Source organism: Mustela erminea, chromosome 12 (assembly GCF_009829155.1).
Source record: "Mustela erminea isolate mMusErm1 chromosome 12, mMusErm1.Pri, whole genome shotgun sequence".
NCBI lineage: Eukaryota > Metazoa > Chordata > Mammalia > Carnivora > Mustelidae > Mustela > Mustela erminea.
The window spans coordinates 4,266,850-4,294,658 of NC_045625.1; the positions used below are offsets into that span (position 1 = coordinate 4,266,850).

Sequence of the window (27,809 nt, forward strand, 5' to 3'; positions counted from 1 at the left end):
GCTACTTTGGAATGGTGTTCTTGCAAATGTGTCATATTAATTTTTTTTTTTCCTAATAAGGAGGACTGGTCTGATTTGAATAGTTCTGCAAAATTTCACATTATTTATGAACTGTCAGCAGGGGGAATGTTTTCCCTTGCCATAGTAGTTGACTGGAGGACTAGAAACAAGAGCGACTGAGATTCTTGCATTCAGGAAACCTTTTTTTTTTCATTCTTGGGAGGAAAATTTGGGTTGGAAAGTTAGTGTCTAGAGAGATAATGTTGAGAATGTCTGCAAGATAGGATTTTTTTTTGCATTTTTGCACGTGTGTGGGAAGCAGTTAATTATTGTTTTCAAAGTAATGTGTGCTCATTATCCCAATCTGTAAAACAGAGAAACAGAAGAAAAAAGTCATCTGTAATCCTTCTACTTTGAGTTTAGCTCTGTTAAACACTTTAATATTCTTTCCTTCTGCTCGTTTTTTTGAGATAAATGTTTCTGTGTTTCACTTTATTGTGTATATTTTTCATATATGATAAAAACTACCCCCTTCTCATTTCTCATTATATCTTAGTAATTTTTTATGATATTATATGCTAATATATAGTATTCAGAAAATTTAAATTTGAAAAATGTATAATGTTCTACCATAGTTTCCTATACCATTTCCCTGTTAGGTTGGATATTTAGTTTAGCACTGTTACAAATATTGATGGAATAAACGTCTTTGTGCACAACGTCTCATCTTTGTTTAGAAGAACTTTAGAAAGTTCTTAGAGGACATAATGTGGCCCTTGGAGGATAGAGTCCCAGAAGTACAATTATTGGGTAAAAGGGTATGGAATTTTTTGTTCTTCAGGATTGGGATAAACTTGGTTATAAAGCCATAAATCATCAGTTGAACCACTACAAACGTGGAGTAAGGGGGTGTGTGTGTGTGTGTGTGTGTGTGTGTGTGTATGTTCATTCTTAACTTCTAAAAATTCCATTTGGTTCTCTGTATCTTCTGTTTACTTGCTGAGACTGTTTTTCTATTATTCATTTCAAGAATGTTTGCCCTTACTTGTTGGAGCATTTTTATATTCGTCATTTAACGTCTTTGTCAGAAAATTCCGATGTCTCATATATACACAATAGAATATTACCCAGACATCAAAAAATATGAAATCTTGCCATTTGCAACAATGTTGATGAACCTAGAGGATATTATGCTAAGTGAAGTATGATTTCACTCATGAGTGGATTTTAAGAAACAAAACGAGCCTAGGGGAAGGGATGAAAAATAAAACGAGAAGAAATCAGAGAGGGAGACAAACCATAAGAGCCTCTTAATCATGAGAAACAAGCTGAGGGTTACTGGAGGGGAGGCGGTGGGGTGTTGGAGTAACTGGGTGATGGGCATTAAGGAAGGCAGGGGCTGCAGTGAGCGCTGGGTGTTCTGTGCACCTGATGAATTACTGAACTCTACCTCCAAAACTAATAATACACTATATATTAATTAATTGAATTTAAATAAATTAAAAAAGAAAATTCCAATATCTCTGGCATCTCGTAGTGCTATCTTTACCTATGTGTATTGAGATTTTCCTTGTCATTTATATGCCAAGTGATTTTGGATTTTATTTTAGACATTTTAATAGTATCTTCGGAGGTTGTTTAAATTCTTCTGGGAATATGGATTTGGGGGTGGGGGGAGGGAATGTGGACATTCTTGCTTTAGGAGGCAGTTGGCCCTTGTTGGGTTTGGGTTGCAAGTCCAGATCCACCTTCTGTGGGTGGTGGTTTCAGTGTCAGTTTTATTTTCAGAGATTTTATGCAGCTCTTTGGTCTGTCTCATGTGTGTCCCTCAGAGTCTGTGACTTGGTGTTCGTCTGTCCTGTAGTTCAGTTGTTAAGAGTCTGTTTTGTGCTCCCTAGGGTCAAATCCGTGCTGGTAGAACTTAGGGAGGAAGACAGGCGTTCATAAACAACTTTATGAGTTTGCTTCCCCAAGTACTTCTTCTGCAGTCTGTCTTATAATTTCTGATTCTATAGTCTCTCCTTTCTGGTTCTTGGCCAAAAAACTGGGGCTTTATTTGCCCTTCTTCACTACGAGATTCTCCCTGTTCCGTTTGGGACAAAGGGATAGGAGGGAGAGAGAATGAGAATCTCGCGATTTTAGGTCCTGTTAGCTGCTGATGCTGTAGTCACCACCGCTGCTTTGATGGCCGAGGGGCTGGGACATAAGAAAATGGAAAAAAGACAAAGCCAACACTTGATTTTGCGTACTTTCTCTGAACTAGGTGACGCTTTCCCACTCCTTGAGCTGGAACTAGAGAACTGTTCCTGGAGTATCAACCTTTGCACTGATGGAGCTTCCAGTCTGGGGCAGCATTTGCATCCAGCCGGAGGATCGTGGTTGATAAACTCATCGCTGGCTCCGTGGTACTTCGAATTCTGGTCTTCTTTCTTGACTCACCTGTTGCTAATTACTCCTCAGAATCCTCCAATAACTGCTCCACGCATTCCAGCCAGTTCCATAGCTGCAGTCAGTGGAGAGCAGGGAGGAGGGAGCTTGGTCTTTCCTACCTTGGACCTGGAATGAGGGATGGGTTTTGTTTTTTTTTTTATCGACCCTTGGTATGTATTACCAGATTGCTTTCCAAAATGACTATTTCGAAATGACAGCTTACAGTCCGTAGCAATATTAATTGGTCTATTTCAGTGCACTTTCATGAGCGTTGGAAAAAATTGTCAAAATAAAACAAGAATACTCCCATCTGTATTTAGTTGAGACGTGAACCATAGCAGCTTACTGTGTTAGTTTGTTTCCTTAATTGGTATTGAGGTTGAACTTCCACCTTTATATTTATAACATAGATGTGCTGCTTTTCTTCTTTTCATTTGTCACTTCTGATCCATCGTCTTTTAAGTTGCTAAATTTAGACATAGAAATTTATTTTTATCAGAATCAGGTTTGGTTGTAAATAACATGGTCCTCTCCAAATAATTCCAGGGCTGGTATGGGAGTTCCATATTGCCAGGGACTAAGGTTCCATTTATCTTGTTGCTTTGCTGTGCTTGGTTTTCATTCCCAAGTTGCCCAGTGTGGCTGCTGGAGCTCCAGCTGCCTCATCCTCACCCCCAGCAGCAACCTAGAAGAAAGAGTGAAGAAGAAGAGTGAGTGCGAAGGGCACTTATCATGAGTTTTAAGGATCTTCCTGGAACCTGCCAGAACATTTTGCATACATCTTATTGGCCAGAACTGAGGTACTTGACTGCACTAATACACTAAAAGTGTTGGTGAGAAATGTAGTCTTTTGGTTGGACAGCATTGGGTCCTGCTTAAAAACTTGGCTTTCTGTCACTGAGAAAGTAAAGGAGATTGGATATTGACAGGCAGTTAGAAATGGCTACCACGGTATTGGTTTTCTTGGAATTATGAGATAAATCTGTTGTAAAGCAAGCAAACAAACACAGAAGTCTGGAAAGTAAAAAATGAATAGTTGGGGTGGGATTCCCTCTCCCCCTCCCTTTGTGCCTCAGAGAGGACTACTTCACAGCTTGGTGCATGGTCCTTTAGGAGCTTTGTGTGGACGAGTGCTTCTGTGAGATTGCGGGAAACAGATGTGGGATCCTACTTGAACGTACCAGCTCACCGTTGCCTTTCGTTCAGTAACTGAGAGGTCATGGTCGGTATGCCAGAGCTCCGGGCTCTGTGCTGGGGTGTGCTGCGGAGCGCGCGTCCTCGGCTCTGTTGTAGACACGGCGCCAGCTTGTTTCACACTTAAGTATGCTTCACGGAGTATTCCCGAACACACGTCTTGGCATATTTTGTACAAATATTTTTCATTGTTGCTCTTTGAAACTATTAATATTAAGCCTTTTTTGGTTTGCAGATCTCTTCCCAATTTGTTGTTTGCCTTAGATTTTGTTCTGTATATTTTTTTAACATAGCAATTTTTTTCTTTTTGTCTGCCCATTTTTTTTTTTAACATAGCAATTTTTTAAGTTTGTTTAGTCAAATCTGTTGGTCCTTTCCTTTTTGTCTTCTGTCCCTTTAAACTAAGAAAGTAGCTGTGAGATGTTCACATCTTTTCCCTGCTTTTTTTTTTTTTTTTTTTAAGATTTTATTTATTTATTTGACAGAGATCCCAAGTAGGCAGAGAGGTAGGCAGGGAGAGAGAGAGAGAGGAGGAAGCAGGCTCCCTGCTGAGCAGAGAGCCCGATGTGGGGCTCGATCCCAGGACCCTGGGATCACGACCTGAGCTGAAGGCAGAAGCCTTAACCCACTGAGCCACCCAGGTGCCCCTTCCCTGCCGTTCTTGTCTGTGACTTTATGTCATACTTTTCACTGGAATTGATGTAAATTTAATCCTGGTGGATGCTGAGAGGTAATATTCGGAATCAAGCTTTTTCCCTGTTTTTAATGCCTTTCCACTGAATTAAATAATTTTATTTTTGCCTCGTTAATAGTATACTTCTCATTAAGTGAAAACCAACTGGAAGTGAAAAAAATGAAGTGAGGGTCTTCATTTGATTCCATTCTACAGGTAATTTTCCAACCGTGGGACTTGTGGGTAAAATAAATGTGCCCTGTTTTTGATCATTTAAGCAGATACAGGACTGTCCTTCAGATGTGAGGTCAGCAGATCCAACTGCAAAGCAGATAATTAGAAACAAAGTTAGCTTGCGGACTGAAAATTGTGGCGCAGTGGGCAGTCAGGCTGCCAGAAGCATGGGCGGGGAGAGGTGAAGCCTGTGCGCTCCTCCACATCCTCCCATTACCCCTCGCCCTTGGGACAGGCCGTGGTGCCTCCTCTCCTCCCCCCTAGCATCCCCCACTCCTCGCCCCTGCTGGGCATTTCTGATGAAAGACCGCCGAGAAAGGTGGTGGTGAGAAATAAGAAGAATGCGTCCAGAAAGTGTTGATGGAGTTCTTTGACAAGACACAAGATGTCACGCACTGCGCAGGGTGCGCTGCGTGCACGGTGCTTCCCGAGCCTAGAAGCAGCTGTGCAGCGAGCGGATCGCTGCCCCTTTTTCACCGATGACAGACTGAACCTGGGGAGTCTGTGACCCTCCGCAAGTCTTTAGGTTTTGCCCGATTCCAGACCTCAGACTGTGCTCACCTTCCCTTCTCCTCTGTCTGCCCCATCTTCTCCTCTGTCTGCCCCATCTTCTCCTCTGTCTGTCCCGTCCACCTCTTGTCCTCTCCCTTTTGCTTTTCCTTCCCATTGTCTCATTGCCTTTTCTGAATTACTTTAAAATTGCATTTTTATTTTTTAAAGATTTTCTTTTTTATTTGAGAGAAAGAGAGAGCATGAGAGGAGAGAGGTCAGTGGCAGAAGCAGACTCCCCGCTGAGCAGGGAGCCCGATGCGGGACTCGATCCCACGACTCCAGGATTACGACTGGAGCTGAAGGCAGTTGCTTAACCAACTGAGCCACCCAGGTACCCTAAAAATTGCATTTTTAATTATGAAAGATAGGGTACCTGTTGAAATTTGGAAAATATAGCGAATATAAGGGAGAAAAGAACTCTTCTGGTTGACACCCTTGACCCCCAGTGGGCGTGACTACCACTTTCCTCGCTTCTTGTCAGCACTGGGTGTCAGCCTGGAAAATCTTCACCATGTCCCGGACAAGAGATGATGTTTGCACGTCTTCATTTTCCTGTCGCTACTTCATGTTTTGCCCTTTCTAATTGCGTTGTGTGGTCACTTGTCCTTATGGGCACACATGCTCTGGCTGCCCTGCTGTCCAGTGTCGGGTCTCTTGCCTGGAGAGTCTTTGTCCGGACTTATATAAATACATTCCTGACCATTGGCATTCCTTTTTTTTTTTTTTTTTTTTTTAAGATTTTATCCATTTATTTGACAGAGAGACAGAGATCACAAGTAGGCAGAGAGGCAGGCAGCGAGAGAGGGGGAAGCAGGCTCCCTGCTGAGCAGAGAACCTGATTCGGGGCTTGATCCCAGGATCCTGAGATCATGACCTGAGCCGAAGGCAGAGGCTTTAACCCGCTGAGCCACCCAGGTGCCCTGGCATTCCTTTTTATATCTGTTAACTTCCATTCTAATGAAAGTCATTTCTTCCGGTTTACTTTTTTCCGATAGCATACGTTTTTATTTGCTCTTCACTATGAAGAAATCAGTTTTTTTCCTTCTATTTTTTTTTTAAATTATGAAGTATTTCACATATAAGAAATGAGTCTATTTATATATGAAGTAGGGATGCGGGAAGTATATAACTAATAATAAAGCATACACCGGCGTACCCACCCCTAGCTCAAGCAGCAGAGCAGGGGCACTTGTGAGCCCCCGCTCGCTAAACCCTTCTCCCCCTGGTCCTCCAGAGTAGCCATCATCCAGGATTCTCAGCGGTGTGTGCATTCTTTCCGGAAGGTAGACATTTTTATTCCCCCTTTTTTTTTTTTTTTTTTTTTTAAATCTTAACATGGTAGATGGGAAAATTGAGCCTCAAAAGGTTAAATGATTCACCCCAGGTCTGGCAGTAAAAGTAACTGTGATAGTAGCAGCTAAATCTGGGGCTTCTCCTACGACTTATTTTTTCTTTCTCTTCTGAAGCACTCCACTACCTCTCCAGTCTGATGCTGGTGTTTTCCTTGCCCCCCTGCCCACCTAAATTTGACTGCGCAGATTTCTGAAGAGTAAATTCAGGCTGTTTGGAAGTAGTCCTTTTATTACTGAGAGTTTTTACGTTTGCCTGCTTCAGAAGTTATTAGAAAACGTCCTTTGCCCCTCCAGAAGGAAACTGGTGGTCTGTGGAATGTCTGTTGACCTCCCTAATTCGTTTTGGTGTCGAGTTGGCCGGGGTGGTGTTCACCTGATTCACGGGGACACGAGCACTCCCTTCGTAAAGCGCCACGGTGCCAATAAATCACCATGTCTTGAAAGATACCTTGCTAGCCTTTCAGAAAATCAAATGCTGGGCATTTTCCACTGGACCTAGTTCAGTTTTGGTTAATTTTTACAGCTCATGTCAACATTCTGTCAAGGTATGCATTGCAGGTGGAGCCTACTAGATCCGACCCGTCTAGCCGGACTGCCAGCTGCCGCAGCCCGCTCACGGATCGAAAGTCCGGCTTCGGAAGTGCGTCACCTCATTGGGGTTTTGCTTCAGCGACGCCTCAGAGCCAGTGTGGAGCGTGGCCACTAGACTCTGGGTCCTGGTGGAGGGGACCGAAGGCCTCTTCCATCCTGAAGGCCGCTGGGCACGGCGGTGCCCCGGTTCCTCGCGCAGTCTCTGGAGACACAGCTTCCTTGCTTTCCCAGCCCTAGCTGTGTGAGCTTGGACAAGGGGCCCCACTTCTCTGAGTTCTGGTTTCTCTGCTGTAAAACATTAGTACACATGCTCTCGGGCATCAGGAGTTTAAGCAAGGTGTAGGATGGGTATAAATGGGAGGGTTTAGTGCAGCCCACATCTCAGTGGCTGGCATTAGAATGCACTAGGAACTGTCGCTGCCAGTAGGGATTGCTGTTGCCCCAAGGGTCACCATTGTGTAGAGGAAGACACGGAGGCCCAGATCTGTGGCTACTCAGGGGCTGAGCAGAGACAGGAACCCCGGTCTCCGAGCCCCCCATGTGCAAGGCTCTGTCCACCCCGCCACCTGCCTTCCTGCACACATCTCTCCGTCATGGACTTGTCACCTTCTCTGGCTCTCAGCAGTGCAGCTTCTTGCCTCCTCTCTTGAGCCGGCAGATCCTAACAACAGATGGTGCTGTTTTGAATTAAAACAATTTAACTCAAGATCCATCAACTGCCAACATCAAACACCCTTAAAAGAAGGAAAGAAACTCATTATCAAGAGTATTTAAGCAAAGTAGGTATTTAATCTAACTTAATCATTTGCATTCTTGAGAAGAAGAAAGTCAGTGGCAGCTGCCACCATAGGCCAGACCCCATGAATGTGCTTTGCACACGGCGGCTTCAGACAGAATTTTCCCCCTTTCTTCTCTGCCACACAGTACTAATTTGGACTTCGGTCCCAAGTTTTGAAGCCACACTGAATATTTAAAAATTGTAAAGCATAATCTTTTTTTTGGTCCGCAAATCCTGTGGCTGCACAGTTTTCAGTAGCAGGGGTTAGCTCTCAACGAGAGCTTTGTCCGAGGCGTGCGAGCCCCGAAGGCCGGCCGACTGCTGTGGGGCTGTGGCGCAGGCCTGGCCAGGAGGCTCCAGAGGCACTCTGGGACAGGACAGTCCCTTCTGCACAGAGCCCAGTTCCTTAAGGCAGACGCCCGTGGGCTGCTGTCCCATGCATACAACCTTATTCTTTCCAAAGCTCAGAGTCCACAGGATGGCTCCTTGTGGCCAGATCACAGAGCGGACGGGGAAAGACAGTGGGTGTGAGCGCCGTGGAGACATGCACATGCAATAGCAGCATCCGTGTCCCTTAGTCCCTCTTGAGGGACTGGGCTCCTGCTGCCTGGGCTCCCTGTGGGCGACTCCTCCCTTCCGCCCTTGGCGCCGCTGGGTTAGGCCCTGACTGGTGCCCTTGAGCTGTTGGCCGCCCTCTTTTGACCTGCCTTTGTGCTTCCGTTCTCTCCTTCTCTGCCCCTCTTTTCCTACTGCACTCGCTTGCTTCTGGTCCTCCCGTTCATTCGCCACTGCCCATGGCTGGGTCTTGAGTCTCATGCCCAACAGATTATGAGCAGCGGCCCGGTGTCCTGCCCCTCACTCTCTGGAGCAAGCCTGCTGGCGCTTCCCTCTGTCCCCACATCCCAGAACGAGGCAAAGGGCTAAGGTAAGCGTCCGTCGTCTCGAGCTCAGCCCAACGGGGAGCATAAAGCGGCCGCGGGGGTTGCCGGGCAAGGGCCGCAGCTGGTGCAGGCCTGCGCGTGTGCCAGGGAGTGCCCGTGCAGCACGTGCAGGGAAAGAAGCAGTCCGCTGAGCAAGTGTGACGCTTTGCCACTTTTAACCCTTCCTGGGACCCTCGTGCCCTTGATCCAGAGTCAAGCCCTGACTGGTGCAAGGTCTGGGAGTCGGTGAGCTCCCACGTCTCTTCCCGTCAAGGCAGGGCTGAAAGGGAACACGCTGTCTCGCTGTTTGCCCCATCCCGCTTTTGCCCAGCGTATGGATTTCAAACCCTATTTATAGCTTTCTCGTGACATTTGCCTGGGCGGGCTGCCGTCGGGTGACACCTCCTGGGAGAGCCCGAGGGCCAGCCCTACCCTTCTGTGTCCTAGGACAGACGCAGGCTTGATGACCGGCTCCTCTCCAGTCACCTGCCACGCAGCCTCACGCCGATTCAGTTTAAGCCATTCTCCCACAGGGAAATAAAGCAAAAAGGTGACGGCGCTTGCTTTTTCATGTTTTAATAATTCATTTCCCCGCCGCAGGGAAGAGGAGGCGGCCCCAGCGGCTTGAAAGGCCCAGGTTTGCTCAGTGTCAGTGGGCCCACGTGTGGGGACTGGCACTGAGCTCGACAAGACGAAGTCTCACAAGTCAATCTGTTTGTGTCTGACGGTGTTTTGAGAAGTGATGTGTAAGTGCTTGGTACTGGTGTGGAAGTATGGGTGGAATTTATCATATCATAGAACGTGTGTGAGGGACAATAGAGGTTGTCTAGTTTCTGTTTAGCAAAATGTCCTACTTCTTTATTGATACTTTTCCTCCTATGTGGTCTTATGAAACAGAACAAGAAAAAAACACAGAACCCTGAAATTTCAGAGCTGGAGAGGCTAGAGAGGCCAGCAAGGTCCATCTTTTAAAAAGGAGGGATTGGGGCACCCGGGTGGCTCATTCAGTTGAGCATGCCTTGGGCTGGGGTCATGCTCTCCGGGTCCTGGGATCGAGCCCTGCATCAGGCTCCCTGCTCAGCGGGGAGTCTCCTTCCCTCTCTCTCTCTCAAATAAATAAATAAAATCTTAAAAAAAAAAGAAATAAAAGGGAGGGAGCTATAGTCACAGAGGTGAAGGGTGACTTCCTGAGAGCTCTTGGAGGCCGGATCCAGTCTAGTGGGCCTTTGTCCCCAGGCCCCACCCTGACATGGCACATGGCGGCTGCTGGGGCGTGATTCTTGTGCGAGGAACACACGCCTCCTGGCTCCTCTTCCTCAGCCGCCGCTCTCCCCGTGGGCTTGCTTGAAGTAGGGCTCTCCCTCCTAAAGTATATGCGGTGTGGCCTTTGACATTAGATAGCCCAGACGAGGATTCGGCTCCCTGTCCAGGCCGCCCCCCGCCCCACCCCGGTGGGAGCCTGTCTCGTTTTCTTCCATTGGTACGGTGGCGCGGAGCCAGTGGGAGGATTGCTCTGAGGCACCGGATAATGACAGTGGCCAGTGTTTACTGAGCACTTGCCCTGTGCCAGGCAGTGTGCTAGGTGTCGTGCACGAATTAGCACACCTGATCTCCCCACCGCCCTGCGGTGTGTGTACAATGATTATTGTTCCTTTTCTAGAGGGGAGGAGACGGGGGGGCCGGGAGCTTATGTTCTACAATGAGGTGATGGGGAACAGGCCCAGGAGCCGTACGCTTCACCTTCCCAGAGCTCTCCTGGCTCTCAGCAAAGTGCCTGACACAGTACACGCACGCGGTACGCGGCCGGCGGGATGATAAAGTGACAACATTCGTACATCCAATCCAATTGTTCCCCTCGTGTTCCTACTTTGCTCTCAAGCTTGGAAAGTTCTTCCCCATCTGGAAATCATTAACCATTTATTCCGTGGAGAGTTTCTTTGTTCTGTGGCGTTCCTTGCAATTTAGAAATCCAAGTCGAAAGCACTAGGACCAAAAGAATAGCACTTAGTTACACCCGACGCCATTGTTAAATGCTGCTCTTGGTCTGGGCCTGCCTGGCCGCGTGGGCTGTCCCTGCTTCTGCAGTTCATTCTGGACCAGCCGTCAGAGCCCGTTAGCCAGGAAGGTCAGGTGACGTTCCTCTGGTTAACGCCGTGCGGTCGCTCCCGCGAGTGAGAGCGCGCGCGCTCGCGGCGCCGTCGGCACCAGCCATGATGCGCCCGCCGCCGTGCCCCGCCGTGCCCTGCCGTGCCCCGCCGCGGCTCCTCTCCCCTTTGTTCTCCTGGCCCCGGCCGCAGCCTCCTTGCCGATTCTAAACCATGCGAGGTGGCTGCAGCTCCCCTCAGGGCCTCAGAGCCGGCCGTTCTCCTGCCAGACACCCCAGTATCCAGATCCTCGCTCTCAGCTCTCTGCTCAACCCTTACCCTCTCAGGCGCCAGGTGTGCCATTTGCAGCACCTCCCCCAGGCCCCGACTGTGCGCATTTTAAACACGAACACGTGTCGTCTTCTGACATACATATATTTTAGGTATGTTGGAAAAGAGCTTCTGGTTTGCCTGGCTTCCTCTGCTAGGAGGTGTTCTTTGTGTATTTCGTGGATGTTTCCCAAGTGCTTAGACAGCGCCGGGCACATTTCAGGGAGTGGCCCGTAAGTAGTTGTTGAATGAAGGAATGCATGACTGAATGAAGGATAAAAGCGTAGCTTTGGTGAAGCCACTTTCTCTTTGGGCCTTTGTTTTTTCTTTTAAATCAAATAGCAGCTTGTGCTGGGTGAGCCTCCTATTCTCCCAACTGTAACTCCTATTGATTCTTTGCATTTTACTTGTGTTGATGGGGCCCTCATTGCTCCTCACCCCGCCCAGGGCGGGCAGGATTTAGCTAGTGTTGAGGAGGCAGGTGGCACGTCTTTGCAGGCTCTGGAAACCTGCATTCTCATCTCATTTCCGGGAAGGGAACATGCTCTGTGTCAGCCAAAGCATGTGCATAGGAAACACGCCACTTCTGCCAGGACTGCAACCCCTGGGTGGTGGCGGGGCAGGGGAGGGGGGGAGACGAGGCGCCCTGCCTCTTCTGCCTTTTTTCATTTCGTGATGTTCCCCAGAGACTCTTTGCCAGGCCGTTCTCACCTCCCCACACCGGCGCGGCAGCTCCAGCTTGCTCTCAGTGCCACCAAAGCCGGTGCGAGCCCGTGGTTGCCGCCGATGTGTTTGCATATCACACAGCCATCTGTTCTCCGTGCCAGCCAAGCTTGAGATTTTGAAATAGGAATTACCAACCACTCCATGGATTTCAATTGCTTGCTGTTTGTTTTGTATGCCAATAACTAGGCTTTCAACTGCTAGAGCCACTGTTTTAAAAGCCTAGCTCACTGGTGTTTCGGGCCGGCGCCTTGGGCTACACGAGGTGGTTGGTATGTAGGTACCTAACTGAACCGTGAGCTGGAAGAGCTTCTTGCCCAGCTGTGACAGCTCATGCGCTCGTTCCAGCAGGTGATGCTGAATCAAAAAGTCGTTTCAGAAGGTTACCAGTAAATGGTGACCCTCTGTATAGTGAGCCTATAAAATAAGATCGCACTCACTTCACATTTGCCTACATGCATTGTAACTTGAGCTGACCATTCGCCACGGTAAGTGGAGAACTGTGTATGATGGTAAGGGGTGTGCTTGTGGCCAGACAGGGTCTGTTATTACTACCAGCCTTTGTTGAGTGCTAAGCCTGTTCCTGGCACTGTGATGAAACGTTTCACACACGCTCCCTTCTTTCACTTTCTTTAACATGCCAGCCTGTCTTGCCTCTGCTTTTTCACATGCTCCTCCTCCTGCTGGAAATGTCCTTCTGGCGTAGGCTTTTAGCACCTGTGCCTTTCCTTTGAGGCATTTGTGGCAAAGGTCATTCACTTGTAGTTTAGGGGGTTATCTGTTTAAATTCTCTCTCTGTTTCCAGGCTGTAAGTGTCCCGAGGTTGTCCCTGGCACCTGGCTCTGCAGCTGGGAATAGAGTCACTGCCGTTTCTGCAGTGCCGGACGTGCTCGAGTTTGCACCGACAGGCCCGTGAAGCGGTTGCACATTGTGTCCGACAGATGAGCAGGCTGGGGTAAAGAGGGGAGGCGCTGGCCCATCATCACCCTGGCAGTCAGTGGCAGAGCCAGGATTCAAACCCAGAACTCTTTCCGCGTGCTCTCTCAGTAAGCGGGCTGCTAGCTGGCGGACTCGGTCATGACGAGTACAGTTAAAACACAGTAGCATAGAAACCGAAAGACCCACATTCTGAGTGCACCCCAAATGCTTAGGAGAATGAAGTGCTCCTGTTTATTAAATGTTAGAGAAAATTTTTGTTCTCTAGCTCTTTTCAGATGTTTCCAAAATGTCTCTCTTTCTGCTTTAAAGCATCCAGCACATGAACATAATTTTGTCCCTCCACCCCCTGGCCCCCCTCTGGGGAGCCTGCAGGTCTTTGAGAGCCTTTTCTCAGGATGTCAGCTCCCGCTGAGTTGGACTAGGAGGGTGGGCCGCACAGCCCCTGACTGAGGACCCACGTTGCAGCTTGCCTTACTGCCTCTCTGGCCGGGTCTGGGGACAGTATGCTAGTTGACTTCTGGCCAGCTGACGCTGTGGCCTGGTTGTTGCCCACATGTGAAGAGAAGGCTTCTGCCCCTGCCCCATTCGGGCTTTTCTGGGAACCAGTGCGACCATCCGTTCCCCTTTGGAGGGGCGCTAATGGTCTGGGTGTCACAGAGCTTCCCCTGGTGAGGCTTGGCCGTGATCTTAACGGTTCTCTTAAACTCATTATCTTGCAAATACTTCAGGCTTTCAGACAAGTGATGGGAATAGCACAGTGAGCTCTATACATTTTGCCTAGATGCACCACATGTGCCCCACAGTTGGTGTCGTGCAGATTAGCAGTCTTCAAGTTTGGCTGAAGCTTGGAGGATAAGTAGGCGCATCCCGACCCTTTATTTCTGAGCTGGGAGGCATCCTCATCCCCAGCCACAGTACGGTTACTGTATGTGCTCTTTTGAAAGGCCATTGTTCCATCCTTGTTACCCTCAACACTTTCTTTTCTGAGCAGCTGGTTAGAGTCTACTCTGTGGGTGTATCATGACCAATTCGCCATAGAGGGAATTTAGGTGCTTTCTGGTTTATTCTGGTTTATTATTACTAATAGTGCTACACCAAACACCCTGGTATGTAAGTATTTGCCCAGATACATGGTCAAATTTTAGAGTGAGAATTGCTGGGATGCCTGGGTGGCTCAGTCAGTTGGGTGTCTGCCTTCGGCTCGGGTCATGAGCCTGACATCCTGGGATCAAGTCCCGAGTCGGGCTCCTTGCTTGGTAGAGGGTGCCTGCTTCTCCCTCTCCCACACCCGCACTTGCGCTTGCTCTCTCACTGTCTCTCTTCCTGTCAAATAAATAAATAAATAATCTTTAAAAAAAAAAAAAAGAGAGAGAATTGCTGGCCCAGGAACAGCTGCCTTTTCCGTTTTGGCAGATACTGTGGGCTTGCCTTCAGGGTAGATGCGGCAGTGCACCTGCCCCACCAGCAGAGACCAAGTGCCTCGTGCTCTATAGTACGAGCTTCTAGGCCTCCGCTTGTCCCGCACTGATCAGAAGCAGAGAACCAAATGCTGGAGGCTGTGTGACTGGGAAGGGTCAGAAGGATCTCTCCTTCTGTGGAATGAATTTTGGCAAACTGAACTGGAGAGACAGGAGGTCCAGGCTTAGGACCCACCACAGTTAGCCATTGTGTGAAAACCATGAGGCCAGAGGCCTGCTCGCCCACCTGCATGCGCCCAAAGGAACCAAAGCAGTCACGAGCGGAGGCTCCGCCTCTGAGGTTTGGGCCATGGAGGTGTGCTGGTCTTGGCTCAGGTGGTGCCTTCTCAGAGAGGCCTTCCTTGACCACCCCGTTGAATATTGCTGCCCCTCCACGCCGTCTGCTTCCCTCCTGCGTTTTTCTCCATCCGTACTATTCTGACGTAATCCCCTGCATGTTTTACTTCCGCCTTTGGTTGCTCACCTTTCCCATCCCCCTCTGGAATGTTCTCTGCAAAGGGGTGGGAGTTTCTGTTTTGCCTGTTGCTTGTTTCCAGTGTTGCCCTTAGAGCAGTGCCAGGCATATTAGAGTCACCGTATATATTTAATATTACTTATTACTATCATTCATGAGGGACTAAATGGAATTCTCTTGGGCAGGGCTGTGCAGCTTCGTAATGAAACTTACAGTCTGGGCTCCTTGGGATCCGAGATCAGCTGTTTGACCGGGCAGGTGACTTCACTTCTCTCAGCTTCTCTCCTTAAGGGTGCACGGGGCTTCATTTCCCCTTCGTTGTGTCGTGAAGGTGAAGAGCCTGGCGCACGGGGACACTGAGGGGCTGTTCTCACTGTTTGTGAAGTTATCTAGACGCGAGTCTTGCTTCATCTTTTCAGCTCACATGTTCTCATTTGAGGTACGTGTGTATGTCTGTGCACGTGTGTGCGTGCGCTCTGGCGGGTTATTATGCTGTACACCAGTTAGGCTGCTCTCACAGGTCGTTTTAAGAGCTGAATTCTCAGCACCAACGGTCCCTGCTTTTTACAAGTGATAGTTTGATGGTTTATAATAAACACGCACACGTAACATCCTCCTGCCTCGGGCCTCTTTCTCACCGACTGTGTTCCTAGGCAGACAGGAGAAGGGTGCGGGCCACAGTGAGTGCCTCATTAGGTGCTCCGCCTGAATCCGCCGTGTGCGGGAGGAGGAACCAGCCATCCCTAAGGTGACTGGGACAGGAGAGGTGACAAGGAGGGCGTGCCGTTAAGTGTCTTCACGGTAACATGACAAGAGCCCAAGCTGTCATTTGGAGATTCAGTGCTCATCCCGTGCTCATTTTTAGGCACGTTTCAGACCTGGAAGCGAGGTGCACCTTGTGCTGCTTCTGCAGACATCTCTAGAGAACGTCTCTCAAGTTGCACCCTCGGACAGAGCACTGTGATGGCGTCAAAGGAAAGGGCAGGCTTTGTCAGAAAACCAGCTCTTGGGGGAGTGAGAACCAGAGTTTGTTTTACTGTTCTAATCAGAATAGGTGACCTCAGTGACCTAAAGTCCTTGAGTCTGATGCTTTTTGATTAATTTATCATGTTGATTTGTCCATGTGTACTTTCAGACTCCCTGTTCCCTTCTACCTGGTATCTAATAAAGGTGATCACTTGTTTTCTATTTCACATGTGTTTATATTTATGAGAGCGAATGATATGTTATGCCTTTGGGGAAGAAGGGAAAAATACCTCCTGATTCTTGAGCTAGGGAGGGGCTGGGCAGGAAGTCACATTCTTTATTCCTGTATATTTAATAAAGATTGCGGTGGCACTCACGGTTCCACATCTATTCATACAGGGCTGTGCGTCGGCCCTGTGTTGCTGCTTCGGAGATTGGCGCTGTTATATTATTAATAGTGCTGATCACACACGCCTTGCATTTAATGTAGAACATAAGAGGCTCACCTAGCATGAATGAAAAATCTCAAATTGAAAGTGTGGATGCCATAAAATTTTTAAAGAATGGAATGTGTTATGGTTGAACTTCCGAAATAAAAATAGTGTATTTTTAATGGCCAAGTTATGAACGTCCTTGGGTTCTTGAGGAGGGAGGGAAGTTGGTGGGGAAGGAAGGAAGGTGTCTTCCTCTCGCTTTTCTGCCGGCTGGGATCCAGAGCCTTAGGCAGAGCACTACGGATCTGAGCTCCACTGACAGAAATGAGGAGGAAATAGGAAAGAGCTTAGGAAGGCCGCCGTGCCATTATTAACTCATCTGGTTACGCCAGCGATGGCAGAGCTCTCAGAACAGTTGGGGATTTATATACACAAATGTATGTGCTGAAATGCCACGCTCTGATGACATTCGACGGAGGGTAACCTTTGATGATGAATTTTTTTGCCCTTTTTAGGGGAGTGGAAGGGGAGGTGGGTGGTACTTCATAAGACTCTAAATTTACCCAAGTTTTTTCAAATTTAAATTTTCTTAGAAAAAATGTCAAATGATTGTAGATCCAAAAATGCCTTTGTTGGCATTTTAATGGTGCGTGTTGAGCCCAGTATGGTGCACAAGTGAAAAGGGAAGCGACCTCTTTTCATGGAGATAGGATATTGAATTTGAAGGCCCGGACCAAACAATGTCCCAGGAGTCTTCATGATTTATATATTGTATGTGATCTTTTCTTAAACATTGTTAACCTGCGCCCTTTACAGACAATGCTGGGTCAGAAAATGTCAGGGGAACTTTGGATTGCTTTCCTAAGCGTGTGAAGAAAATGATTGTCCTCGAAATCCAGAGGCTCTGATGGGCATTCTTAATAGAGTGACATGTTTAGAGAGACACACGCCATGAGGAGACTGCTTTTGGCTGGTGGGGAATGACTGATATTTGAGTGATCGTCCACTTCTAGTCCAGATTGGTTGTGAGGAAGAAGAAAATGTGTTCTTGTTGCTACCTGTCAGGCTGCCGGAGACGCCTATTGCATTTGTTGGAAAGGCGAATTCTCAAAGCAGGAAGCCTTTTGAAAGGCTTCTTCACACTCAGACAGTTGATCACAGACTAGAAAGAAGGCTAGTGGGGTGCAGTGCCAGTCTGTTCCCCGGAGGAGACTGGCCTCCCCGCGAGGCTTAGGGACAGGGCCTGCGAGGCCAGGAGGGAGCCGGGGTGGAGAAGGGCCGCCTCCGAGAGACGGAGGGAAGCAGGAGACCGACCGCAGTGACGGGGGGCGGCGCCCCTCCTGGGGGAGCTCTGCCTCCGGAGACCGGTCCGCTCCACGAGGAGCTCAGCTCTGCAGCTGAGAACTTGTGCTGGACCAAATGCTATTTGCATAGGTGAAAATGAACAAGTGTCGTCTTCTTCATCTTCTCGTCTAGGTCATTAAAAAAAAGGATTTAAGTGAAAATGAGAAGGAAGACAGTTCCTTGGCAGAGCCAGAAGCGGTGTAACTATTTTCAACCCCTGTGTTTTGAAACAACATTGGTTACTTCGGCTCAGCTCTTTCAGAAAGTAGGAAAAAATCAAATGTGTGGGCTTGATAGGTGGTTTTGCCAAATTTACAGTCCAAAGTTGAATTCAGAGTGCCACATCATATCTTTTCGAAAAGTTTACTTTCTTGGTAAACACCAAACAAGAACCTATAAAAAGGAGCCTGAAAACCATGATTCTGTTTCATGAGGCATGGTTGGTCTCTCACTCCCTCGCATGCCTCTAGAATCTTTCCCTTGTCTTCCATTTCTCAAGGTGGTTGCCATGTTGTTCTTGGTCTGAATTTGAAGCAGGGGGTGGGTGGGCGCTGGGGGGCAGGGGTGGGTCCTTCAGGCTCAGGGTGGGCGAGCACGGCCGGAGGGAAGGCTACTCTGGCGGGCGGCCCGGCTCAGCACCTCGCCCAACGCTTCCAGCTTCTGATGGCAGTGCTTTCCACACCTCATTATTTCTACAACCTGAGTGAATCTGCAAATTAATTGATGTGTGGGAGGGCTGGCATCTGCTATTGTAAAAACCTTTAACTGTCGCAGTAAAACTTGTAATAAAATTAAGTGTTACTCTAGGAAACTAATAGTCCCCAGGCAGTGACATACATTTTGTAGTGTGGAGGGGCTCACGTTTTCAGGACCTGCTTAACTTGGAGGCTCTATTTTATCCCCCAGTATGATTTTTATGTTCATCAAAGGAATACAAAAAGATGAGTAAGTAATCCTATAAGACCGAGAACATAAGCATTAGCCCACCGTTCCACATGCCATTCCCTGGGGGGGAAGTTCCTTACAACTCTTTGTAGCTCTTACTTTGGATGCTTGCTGACGTTGTTCTAAATAAGTAGCTTGGGCTGCTATTTTAGACGTTATCTATGCACCCCGGCATGGAAGATAGTGATTTAACTCTCATATCCCACCTTCTGTCCATCAGTTTGCTTTAACTGATACTCAGTTTTTATCAGATTATGAGTCTGCAGTGCTCGCAGCTGAGCCCCGTAGTGTACTAGGATTGTCTTTCCTTTTTTGCGAGGGCTTGGGGTGGGGCGCTGGCTTGCTGTTCAAAGTGTAGACTTTCCGCCTGATTTGTGGTTTGTGGCTGTCCGTGAGCCCCGAGCCTCTCTAGGTCAGCCTCTCCCAAGTGTACCCCTCCCGACTTCTGATGGGAGCAGCCATTTGGGTGTTTAGAAGAGACTTGGCCAATCGACCTGTTTCATTCCCGCCCCACACGGACCCTCCACCGGACGGGGTGCCTGTGCATGCTTGGCCTTTGGGGATTCTGCAGTCCAGTTCGGCTGTTTTTTTGCTGACTTCTTCGACCCTCCTGCCACCCCTTCCCCCTGCTGGGTGAGTTTTCAGCATCCTTCTCCCTGCTGAGCTAGCGCTGGCCCATTGGCTTCTTGTCCTCTGAAACAGGGTCAGCCTCTTCCTGCTCCTGTCTCCTCCCTGCTTGCTTTGTCCTTGTGGGCCGACACCCCATGTTTATTCCTTTGCTGTCATTTTAGTGGTTTGGGGAGGGAGTGAGGGTGAACATGACTTCATTCTACCATGTTCCACATGAAGACCTCTGACTCCTGTCTTATTTTATTCTATTTTTGTTTTTTAAAAAGATTTTATTTATTTGTCAGAGAGAGTGCAGGAGCACGCGTGTGAGCACACAGGCGGGGGAGCGCTGGCAGAGGGAGAAGCAGGCTGTGCTGAGCAAGGAGTCCAGTGTGGGACTCGATTCCAGGACCCTGGGATCATGACCTGAGCCAGAGGCAGATGCTTAACTGACTCAGCCACCCAGGCGTCCCTGGCTCCTGTTCTGTATACATTTTTGCTTTACTTTGATAACATCGTAACGTTGTATTTTTAAAAAGTACTTTTTGATGTAATGGGCTTGTATTTTCCAGGAAGGTCTCCTTTTCATGGTATGATTCTAAGAAATTTGTGCAGACATTTGCACATTGCTGGCTTGAAATAGAGTAATGTGTCTCTCGGTCCCTAGTATGCTTTCTAAGAAGATCCATCTGATGCTAATATTTCATTATGTAGCAGGAGGGAGAAATGATAAAATGTCGAGTTCTTGAGAAGAAAAGACTGACCTTTTTTCCCCCTCTTTTACGTACAAGCTGGCTTTGAAACCTCTTTCTCAGCGGAGCTCTCTTGTTATTACGGCTGTTAGCAGTTAGCTTTTTTGGAGTGTACGGTTGAGGGCGGGAGGACCTGGTGGGAGATGGCAGTGTTAAAAGCTGAACTTTTCAAAGAAGCAGCCACTCCGTTAGAATCAGAGCCATTATCCTTGTGCTGGGACAGGAGAGAGCCTGACAGTGATGCTGCCCCGGCAAGGAGGGCGGGTGACTCTGGAGCCAGTGCAGACCCCCTTCTTCTGGGAGCAGTGGTGAGTGGCTGACCAAGATGCTCACCAGCCTTGTGTCTCTTGAGCAGATGCACAGTGTTACAGATAGAACGTTTGTGTCCCCCCAAGTTTCCTTCATCGAAGTCCCTAACCCAGTGTGATTGTATCAGGAGGTGGGGGTCTGTGGGAGGTAATTAGGTTAGCTGAGGTCTTGAGGGTAAGTCTCCCATAATAAGATTAGTGTCCTTGCAAGAAGAGGAAGAGAGACCAGCGCTCTTTCTGGGGGCCTGCGAAGAGCAGGTCATGTGGGCACACAGTGAGGTGGTGGCCATGTGAAGGCAGCGGGAGAGCCCTTACCGAGAATCTGCCCGCGCCCGGATCTCGGACTTCCAGAAGTGTGAGAAAGAAATGTTTGTTGAGTCAGGCACGTGGACAGTCCAGTATTTTGTTCTAGCAACCTGAGCTGATGAAGGGAGACAGGTAAAGCCTTTTCACATCTCTTCCTGTCCTTGAAAACTAGGACCTAAGCCACGGATTTAAGTGTTCTGCCTTTAGGAGAGCCTCGTATTTTCTGTGTAGGAAATGCAGCCCATTGGAATCTGCCTCTCTTGGCCTCTGTGTCCCCTTCCGCAGCGGTTCACACAGGCAAGCCTGTGTACCTTGATCTGCAGCCTTCGGACCAACCCTCCCCATCTTCTTTTCTTTATTTTTTTTTCTCCTTTTGCAAGGCTAATGCAGAATGCAGCTCACAAGCCTGTTTCATACCTTATTAAAACATCATTTCCCCTGCCTTGTTCCAGATTTCTGTGCTTAATCATAGAAAGGCAGCTTGTTCAAATATACATTATTCTTGTTTGGAAAACTCTGTTGGCTTGTCTTCCTTCCCACAACCCTCCATGTTTTGTAGCCCTGTTCTTATTAAATATCATAATTTGCTCATTGGAGAGTTATTTGTAAACTTAATTAACTCTCTGTCAGTGTTTGAGTTAATTTTCTCCCTTTAATTTCTACCTCCCTGGTCCTGGTTTTTTCCCGACTCTGGCCTGTGTCTGTTAAAGACTTGGTAAATAGTTTTGAAATGCCAGTTGGTGATATATGGGCCTCTTTAACATTTCTTTGATTTATGTGCAGTGCTGTGGAAAAAGGCAAAGAAAGCAAATTATATGGCGAAAAATGTTGCCAATCTTCACTTTTTTACTCTTAGTTTTAAAAAGTACACTTATCAATCAAACCTGATGGATTTTCTTTTTTATAAAGATTGAAAATTTAACTGTTTGCAGACTCCTGCGCTGCATGTTCTGTATTTGCCTAATCAGGGGTAGCCGAGTGCTAGAACAGGGCACCAGCATTCTAAAGCTCCCTCCGAGTCTGCTGTTTGTCCCCGGGCTGCCCTTCCCACCGCTCTTCAACGGTATGCGCGTGGAACAGCCAGGTCTCCCATGGGAGTTGCAGAGATGGGGGCCTCTTGAGCGGTGGAAGCACACCGCCTCTGTGTCGCAAACCCCAGTCTGTGTGGTGTCCCAACGAGGGCTGCGGCCTCGCATTAGCCAGCTGTGACCTGCCCAAGGCTTCCCTCTGTAGTGTGTTCTTGCTGGGTCCCGGGCGGAGAAGACTTGCAGAATCAATCAGTGAGTCACAGGCATTTCCAGGATTGTACTGTGACTCTAAGACGCATACGGAGTGCGTTCATGCTGCCGGCCTTGCTTCTTCCGGTGCTGATTCCAGGGTGCCTGGGCAGAGGTGCGGATCCTGCCGCTCTGAGGCCGGAGCCTGCGATCTGTGTTTTTGGCCAGCTTGCTACAGATGGTTCTGATGCAGATGATCTCTGGCTGTGCTTTGAAAAATGACTTGAAGGCTGTAGTGCCCTTTGATTGTACCACTCCCTGCTTAGAACCTTCAGCGACACCCCTCCCCCAGGAGTCTACCAAATAAAGTCCACAGAAGATGTAAAAAATTCATACCATTTGGGAGTAATATGGATTTTTAATTCGTTTAGGCAGGGCGTCTGGGTCTGGCTGTGCATGGGGCCCGCAGTGCCTGCAGGCGTTGTCCGAGTGCTTTCTTATTTATTCAGCAAGTATTTATTTACAATTCGGTGCCAAGCACCGTTCTAGGTGTTGGAGCTGTAATAGTGACTAAGGTAGCCACGGCCTGTGTCCTAATGGAGCTGTTACGTTCTGGTGTGGGATGGGGTAGGAGTGGCCGTGAGGCTGGGGAGATACACACTAAACAAAGAAAAGGACAATATGTGTAAAACACGTGCTCAGGTTTCCTACTATGATTAAGATAAAACACCACGGTGTGCGAGCGAGAGCTCGGAGGCTCCCGTCGTTGAGAGGGCCAGAGAAGGCTCTGCCAGAAGGGGAAAGGGCAGGTTGAGACGTGCACGAGAAGTCAGGCACCCAAAGACCAGGGAAGAGAGTGTGAAGAGTGTCCCGGGTAGAGAGGACAGTGAGTGAAAGGGGCCCTAAGACAGGAGTGAGCGTGGGTGTTCTCGGAAAGGAAGCTGGCCGGAGTGGCGGGGGCAGCGGAATTCCGGTGAGGTGGGCTGTCTCGCTCTGTGCCCTGTGTCCCTGGAGACTGGCTGTGGCCACTTAGATCAGAGATGGGTGCCTAAGTCAGAGGCCGCCAGCAGTTTTGAAATACAGGCTGGCACGGGCTCTGTGCCCAGTACCCTGTGCTCTGCCGCACAGCACGGGTCCCCAGCTCCTGTTCCAGAGCTCTTGGGATCAGAATGTATTTTGGATTTTAGAATATTTTGGATTACTGAAAGGCACTATGGTTCATATACCACATTTTACATTAATTTCTCTAGCAGGGTCTGGGGCAGTACCCTATAATCAAATACTGTGTAGCAAAATGTTAGACTTTTCACACTAAGTGAGATAAATTAAGATTTACATAGACTCCCATCAGTTCACGTCAGTTTTTGCTGTCACAGGGGTTTTGGTGCCTATGTTGGCGAGAAAGCTTTTGACTTTAAGAACTTGCTATACATTTCTATGCTGAGGGGAGAAATGATGCTCTATACTGGCAGATTCTTGTCCTATCCTCTCTTTCTCCTGTTTGAGACACCAGCAGGCACTAAGTGTGTGAAAAGGTGTGTACACACGGGTTTGCACACGGGTTTGCACACTCACTCATGCAGCAGCAGGCCAAGGCCTGGCCGTGAGTGAGGGCGTGTGGAGCGGTGGTCTGCGGTCAGAGTCGGAAGCGGCAGCAAGCGGCCAGGGCCTCCGAAGTCACCAGCGGCAGGGGGAGAAGGACTGGGGACTGTCGGAGCACTTCCTGCTGTCCGGAGGCCTGGCCGTGGACACAGTTCCAGTTTCCTCCACTTCCCATGAGGCCGCACGGCAAACCTTGATGAACTGAGTAGGACTGCTCGTTGCAGCCTCAAAAGGCTGAGCTGGGGAGTAGGGGAGGCAGGAGAACCCTGTCATCTTCCCTCTCAGTGGGGACCTTGTGCAGGATTCAGAATCCAAATTCCTACCGTACTTTGACATTGAGTTCAGATCTCTTCTCATGCTAATTATATATTCATCTGTTTAAAAAATACTTACTGAGAACAGCTGAAATTCTGGAGTGTCGAATGGCGGAGTAGTGACAGCAGGGACCCTGGAGCCGGGCTGTCTGGATTCCCGTCCTGACCCTGCCTCTTACTGGTGCTGATGAGACTGTTCCGGCTCTCTTGATTCTTACAGTTGAGAAAAAGAGTAAAGATAGATATATGCAAAAAATACTGTAATGTACAGCGATCAGCCCTATAAAAGGTGTTTTAGGAAGGCTTCTGGACTGGCTCGAGCAAGCTTCAACTCTTCTCAGGTCCCTGCATGCCAGGTCCTTAAGGGAAAGGCAGCCTATTTATTTGAGCATCGTGGATGAAAATAAAACACTGGATATGGCATCGGTTGCCTTTTCTTACATTCTTACCCCTGGTCCCCCCAAAAGCTCCTTCCCACATCCGAGATCTTCTTCTGGATGGATGTGGTTGTGGTGGAAGTGTCGTTAACATTCCTTCTTGGCCATTCCCAGCTCAGTGCTGCTGATGCGTCTGGTTGCTTGCTTTGTTCTTGACAGCAGAATTTGGCACGTTTGAATAGGTCCTCAAACATCATGGTAGTGAGTAACTTGCACATCAGAGCAGGGGCTCTAGCCTTCTCGTTCGCCGTCGCTGTACACGCCCTTCCCCAGATCCACCCCAAAATGGGCCTGGTTTTCGCTGGTCCAGCTCCTCTAAGGTGTTTTGGGGTGTTTTTGGTCAGCAGTGCCTTCCAGCCATTGGCTCGACCACTGTGATGCTCAGTCTGATTGTTAATGCTCAGCATCTCGGCCTGTTAGGCGCCGTACTCGGAGTTAGCCTTTACTGAGTGTGTATTTTGTGCCGTCATTTTACTCAACACTGTCGTGTATTTAACCCTCACTGAGTGTAGTTTTGCCCCAGTGAAACCACAGGCTGTTTCTAGAGGAATCAGGTAGTAAGTAATGAGTAGCACCATTATCCCCAGTAATAGAAGAGAAAGAACAGAAATTCTGGAAAGTTGAGCAGCTCATCCCCAGCCACACACTTCAGTGCAGGGCCTGCTGGGTTATATCCAGACTGTGGAACTGCGTACCTGCATTCTTCATTAGATTAACAAGAGTAGAAGTCATGCCTTGGTCACACTGATCGGTAGAAAACTCGCTCTAACCCGTTATTCATCGTAAACCAAAAACATAACCACTGTTGGTAAGTATGATTTAGGGTTTTAAAATTCCAAACAAAAAAAATTATAGTCCTATATTTATCGTAGGAAAATTCTTCCGCCACTTAGGCTGACCTCTGCTTTGCCTCTTCTGATACTTCTCCTACTTTCTTCTACTTTCAGTACTTGTAGACTGTCACAGCCAGAACTTAAACCAACAAAAACCTTCAGCAGTCCTATAAAGAAGGAGACAAGTCCTGGGAGTCTGGAGAAGAGACTTCGGTCTTCTAGTGCCGAGTACTTTGTGGGTTGTGTTAGAAATACTCTCTAACTTGATGGTTGAATGCACTGAGGTTGAGCCAACTTTCTGGGCATTTGGGTTCATGTGTAGATGAAAAAGAACAGTTTGCACAGTATATTAGAAAGGGCTTCGCAACTACCCCTCTGGGTTGCTTTTCATTTAGAGTGCTTATTGTGTTTCCGCAGGCCTCGTACAGTTGTCCTGGATTGTAGTGAGTTTTCCTCAGAGTCGGCCGAGGGGCCCCCGCAGTGTGATGGTTCTCCTCCACTGTGTAAGAATTGGGCTGGGGTTCCTCCTCTACACAGCTACTCATTCGGAGCAGCCTGTGGGGTGCATTTCCTCCCTGTTTTCTGTCGCACTTACCAGTTTATTATCTGACATGTTTGGGGTGACAGTATTTGATGAAAAGATGATGATTCTACTGTTTTCGGAAAAAAGTCAGTCATTCTGGCATTGTTCGAGAGTTTCTGGGTGTTGTCCCTTGTGACCATCCCACGGATGTGCTGGTCCCCGTGCTTCAGGCTTTGGCGCGTTTCAGGCGTGCTTCAGCCTCCGACCGCGGCTCCTCCGCCTCGTGCATCGCGCTCATTTCACTGTGTCCGACACCAGAGTTCTAGATCCTCAAGTCCGTGATCACATGACTCCCTATTTCCCTTCTCCTCCCAAGTTTTCTCTGCCCTTTCTCTGTACTACTTTTCCCTCTTCCCTACCTCTCCCTAGTTCATATGCCAGGTACGCCAGGGCTGGAGGGAAGTCTGACCAGATCCCTCCCCGGCGGACAGCAGAGGAAGCTGGTGGGGGCTGCAGGAGACGGGAAGGAAAACCGTGCTGGGAGCGGAAATGGCACGTGGTGACATTGGCAGATGATAGAGTTGAGCTCCAGTTAAACCTGAACTCACTGGAAGGCACAGAGGGACCATCTTTTACGGCCCAAAAGAGAGGTTGATAAGAATCTAATCATGATCTAATCATAATTTTATATTTATCGGATTGGTCATTTTAAAAAATCATCTTTACTGGCTTCTTGACTGGAATCCGTGAGTGCCAACTGAGCATTCAGTATCTGGTTTTGTGATCTGGTGGTTTCCATTTTACTCATTTCTCAGTTGAAACCATTCCCCCTCTTTTAGAGGGGGGCAAGGAAGAGAAACACCCGGGGATACGTGTGTTACCTGGGACTATTCCGTTCCCCCCCCGTGCCCCCCCCAATGCTTTGGGAAGAACAAACAAGGTATTTTGGTGTGTCTGTAAATGTCCCATGCTCGTCCGGCCTCTGCCCTGCGCTCGGTTCCAGCTGATAGCGTAGAGAGCCTCTGCCCCACCCCCTCGCTAACTGCCCCCATTGGAGACTTTTGGTGACTGGGGACGTGTTCCCGCTTCATAAATATATTTAAATTTCACCAGCATTGATTTTTACATTAGGAAGTCAGGTTCAGAACTGCATTTTCTTAAGAGAAATATTTATAACATCATAGAATTTCAGTGGCAGAAGGGGCCTTAGACACAACCCAGCCTCCTCTTTTCGACTTTCGTGCCAGGCCTTGTGTGTGCATTTAGAGACCGGCGTTCAGCTTTCTGGTGGAAGCATAGAGGTAATTCCGGGATATGTCATTCCTCCCTGCCGCTTCTGTCTTCAGTCGTAACAGGGTCAAGCACACTTCCTGTGTTTGCTGAGTAGATGGTGGGTAAAGGGGTAATTGTTCTGGGCTGGTTCGAGGTTCGCTGGGAGACAGGACGTGATGACCCATCCGCCACGGACTTTGTCCTCTCGCGGGAGGCCAGGTGAACGAGATGGCACCACGTGGTCCTCCCTCTTCAGAGGGCGTGTTCTCACTCACTGTCTCCGTGCTCGATGAACTGTGAGCATTCTCTCATTGACACGTTGTCACATTTGCCTGGATCCTGTTTCCAGTTCCTGCCCGCATCGTAAGCGGTCAGGTGAGCCTCCAGCACGATCTTCCTTTATGACCCTGTGCGTTGCTGTCTAGGAGCACGCCGGGCAGCAAGGTTGAGGGCCTAGTGTGAAGTGCGAGGGGAGGAGCAGAGACAGGGAGGCACGGATTCCAGGGTACCCTTGCCCTCGCTCCCTCATGGCTTGCTTCTGTGTTTTTACTCTCTTCCTTTACCGGGAGCCCCTGGCTGGTGCTTTCCTCCATTTTTAGCCACTTTCACAGCCTGCTTCGTTAGGGACTCCGCTCAGATGGGTTAGTGACATCTCTTGCCGCTGACTGGCCTCTCCGAAGTACGATAGCGTGCACACAGCTGTAGGGTAAAAGCAGTTGCGGGGAGAGGCCTATTAATAAAGGTGCGAGATCTGGGACATACCAGCAGCACCAGTCCAAACGGCCCTAAGCGTTACAGAGATTTCAGAAAGTAAAAGGCTGCTACACATCCTCTCTGTTCGCTTCTCTGACATTTTGTGAGGTTGGGACAGTTGAAGGTTCATGCACAGGAGGAAAGAAACCCAAATGGCCTTTGGCATGTAAATGACGCCTCAGTCAGCAGCAGTGCAGCCCTGACTCGGGTCCTGCTGTCCTAGTAATTGAAAGGCCTGAAACCCTGCTTCCCAGTAGAGGACAAATAGGCAGATAAATTGGAGGCTTCCTTCTTATGGTTTATTGATGCTGTTTTGACCAAGTAAAAAGATCATTTACCCATAAAGGCTCAAATCTAAGGTTGTTTTTCTTTTCTTTTCTTTTCTTTTTTTTTTTTTTTAATATTGGCTATTTGAAAGAAGCGTTAGGAGTTAAAAGGAGGAAAGAAGCTAATACCATTATC

At 48.5% G+C, this 27,809-nt stretch overlaps 1 protein-coding gene across 3 annotated transcripts in view; it reads left to right on the forward strand.

Annotated features, from left to right (window-relative positions):
* Nucleotides 1-27,809, forward strand: part of MED27 (mediator complex subunit 27) — a 193,566-nt gene that overhangs the window by 29,157 nt on the left and 136,600 nt on the right. The window contains exon 3 of one of the 3 annotated variants that reach the window (XM_032306338.1): nucleotides 24,914-24,937. The exons of the other annotated variants lie outside the window; for them this stretch is intronic. Within the exon in view, the coding sequence (XP_032162229.1) occupies nucleotides 24,914-24,922 (9 nt within the window). The 3' untranslated portion in view covers nucleotides 24,923-24,937. Of the gene's footprint in view, nucleotides 1-24,913; nucleotides 24,938-27,809 lie in introns of those variants that run through there. 3 annotated transcript variants of the gene reach the window in all.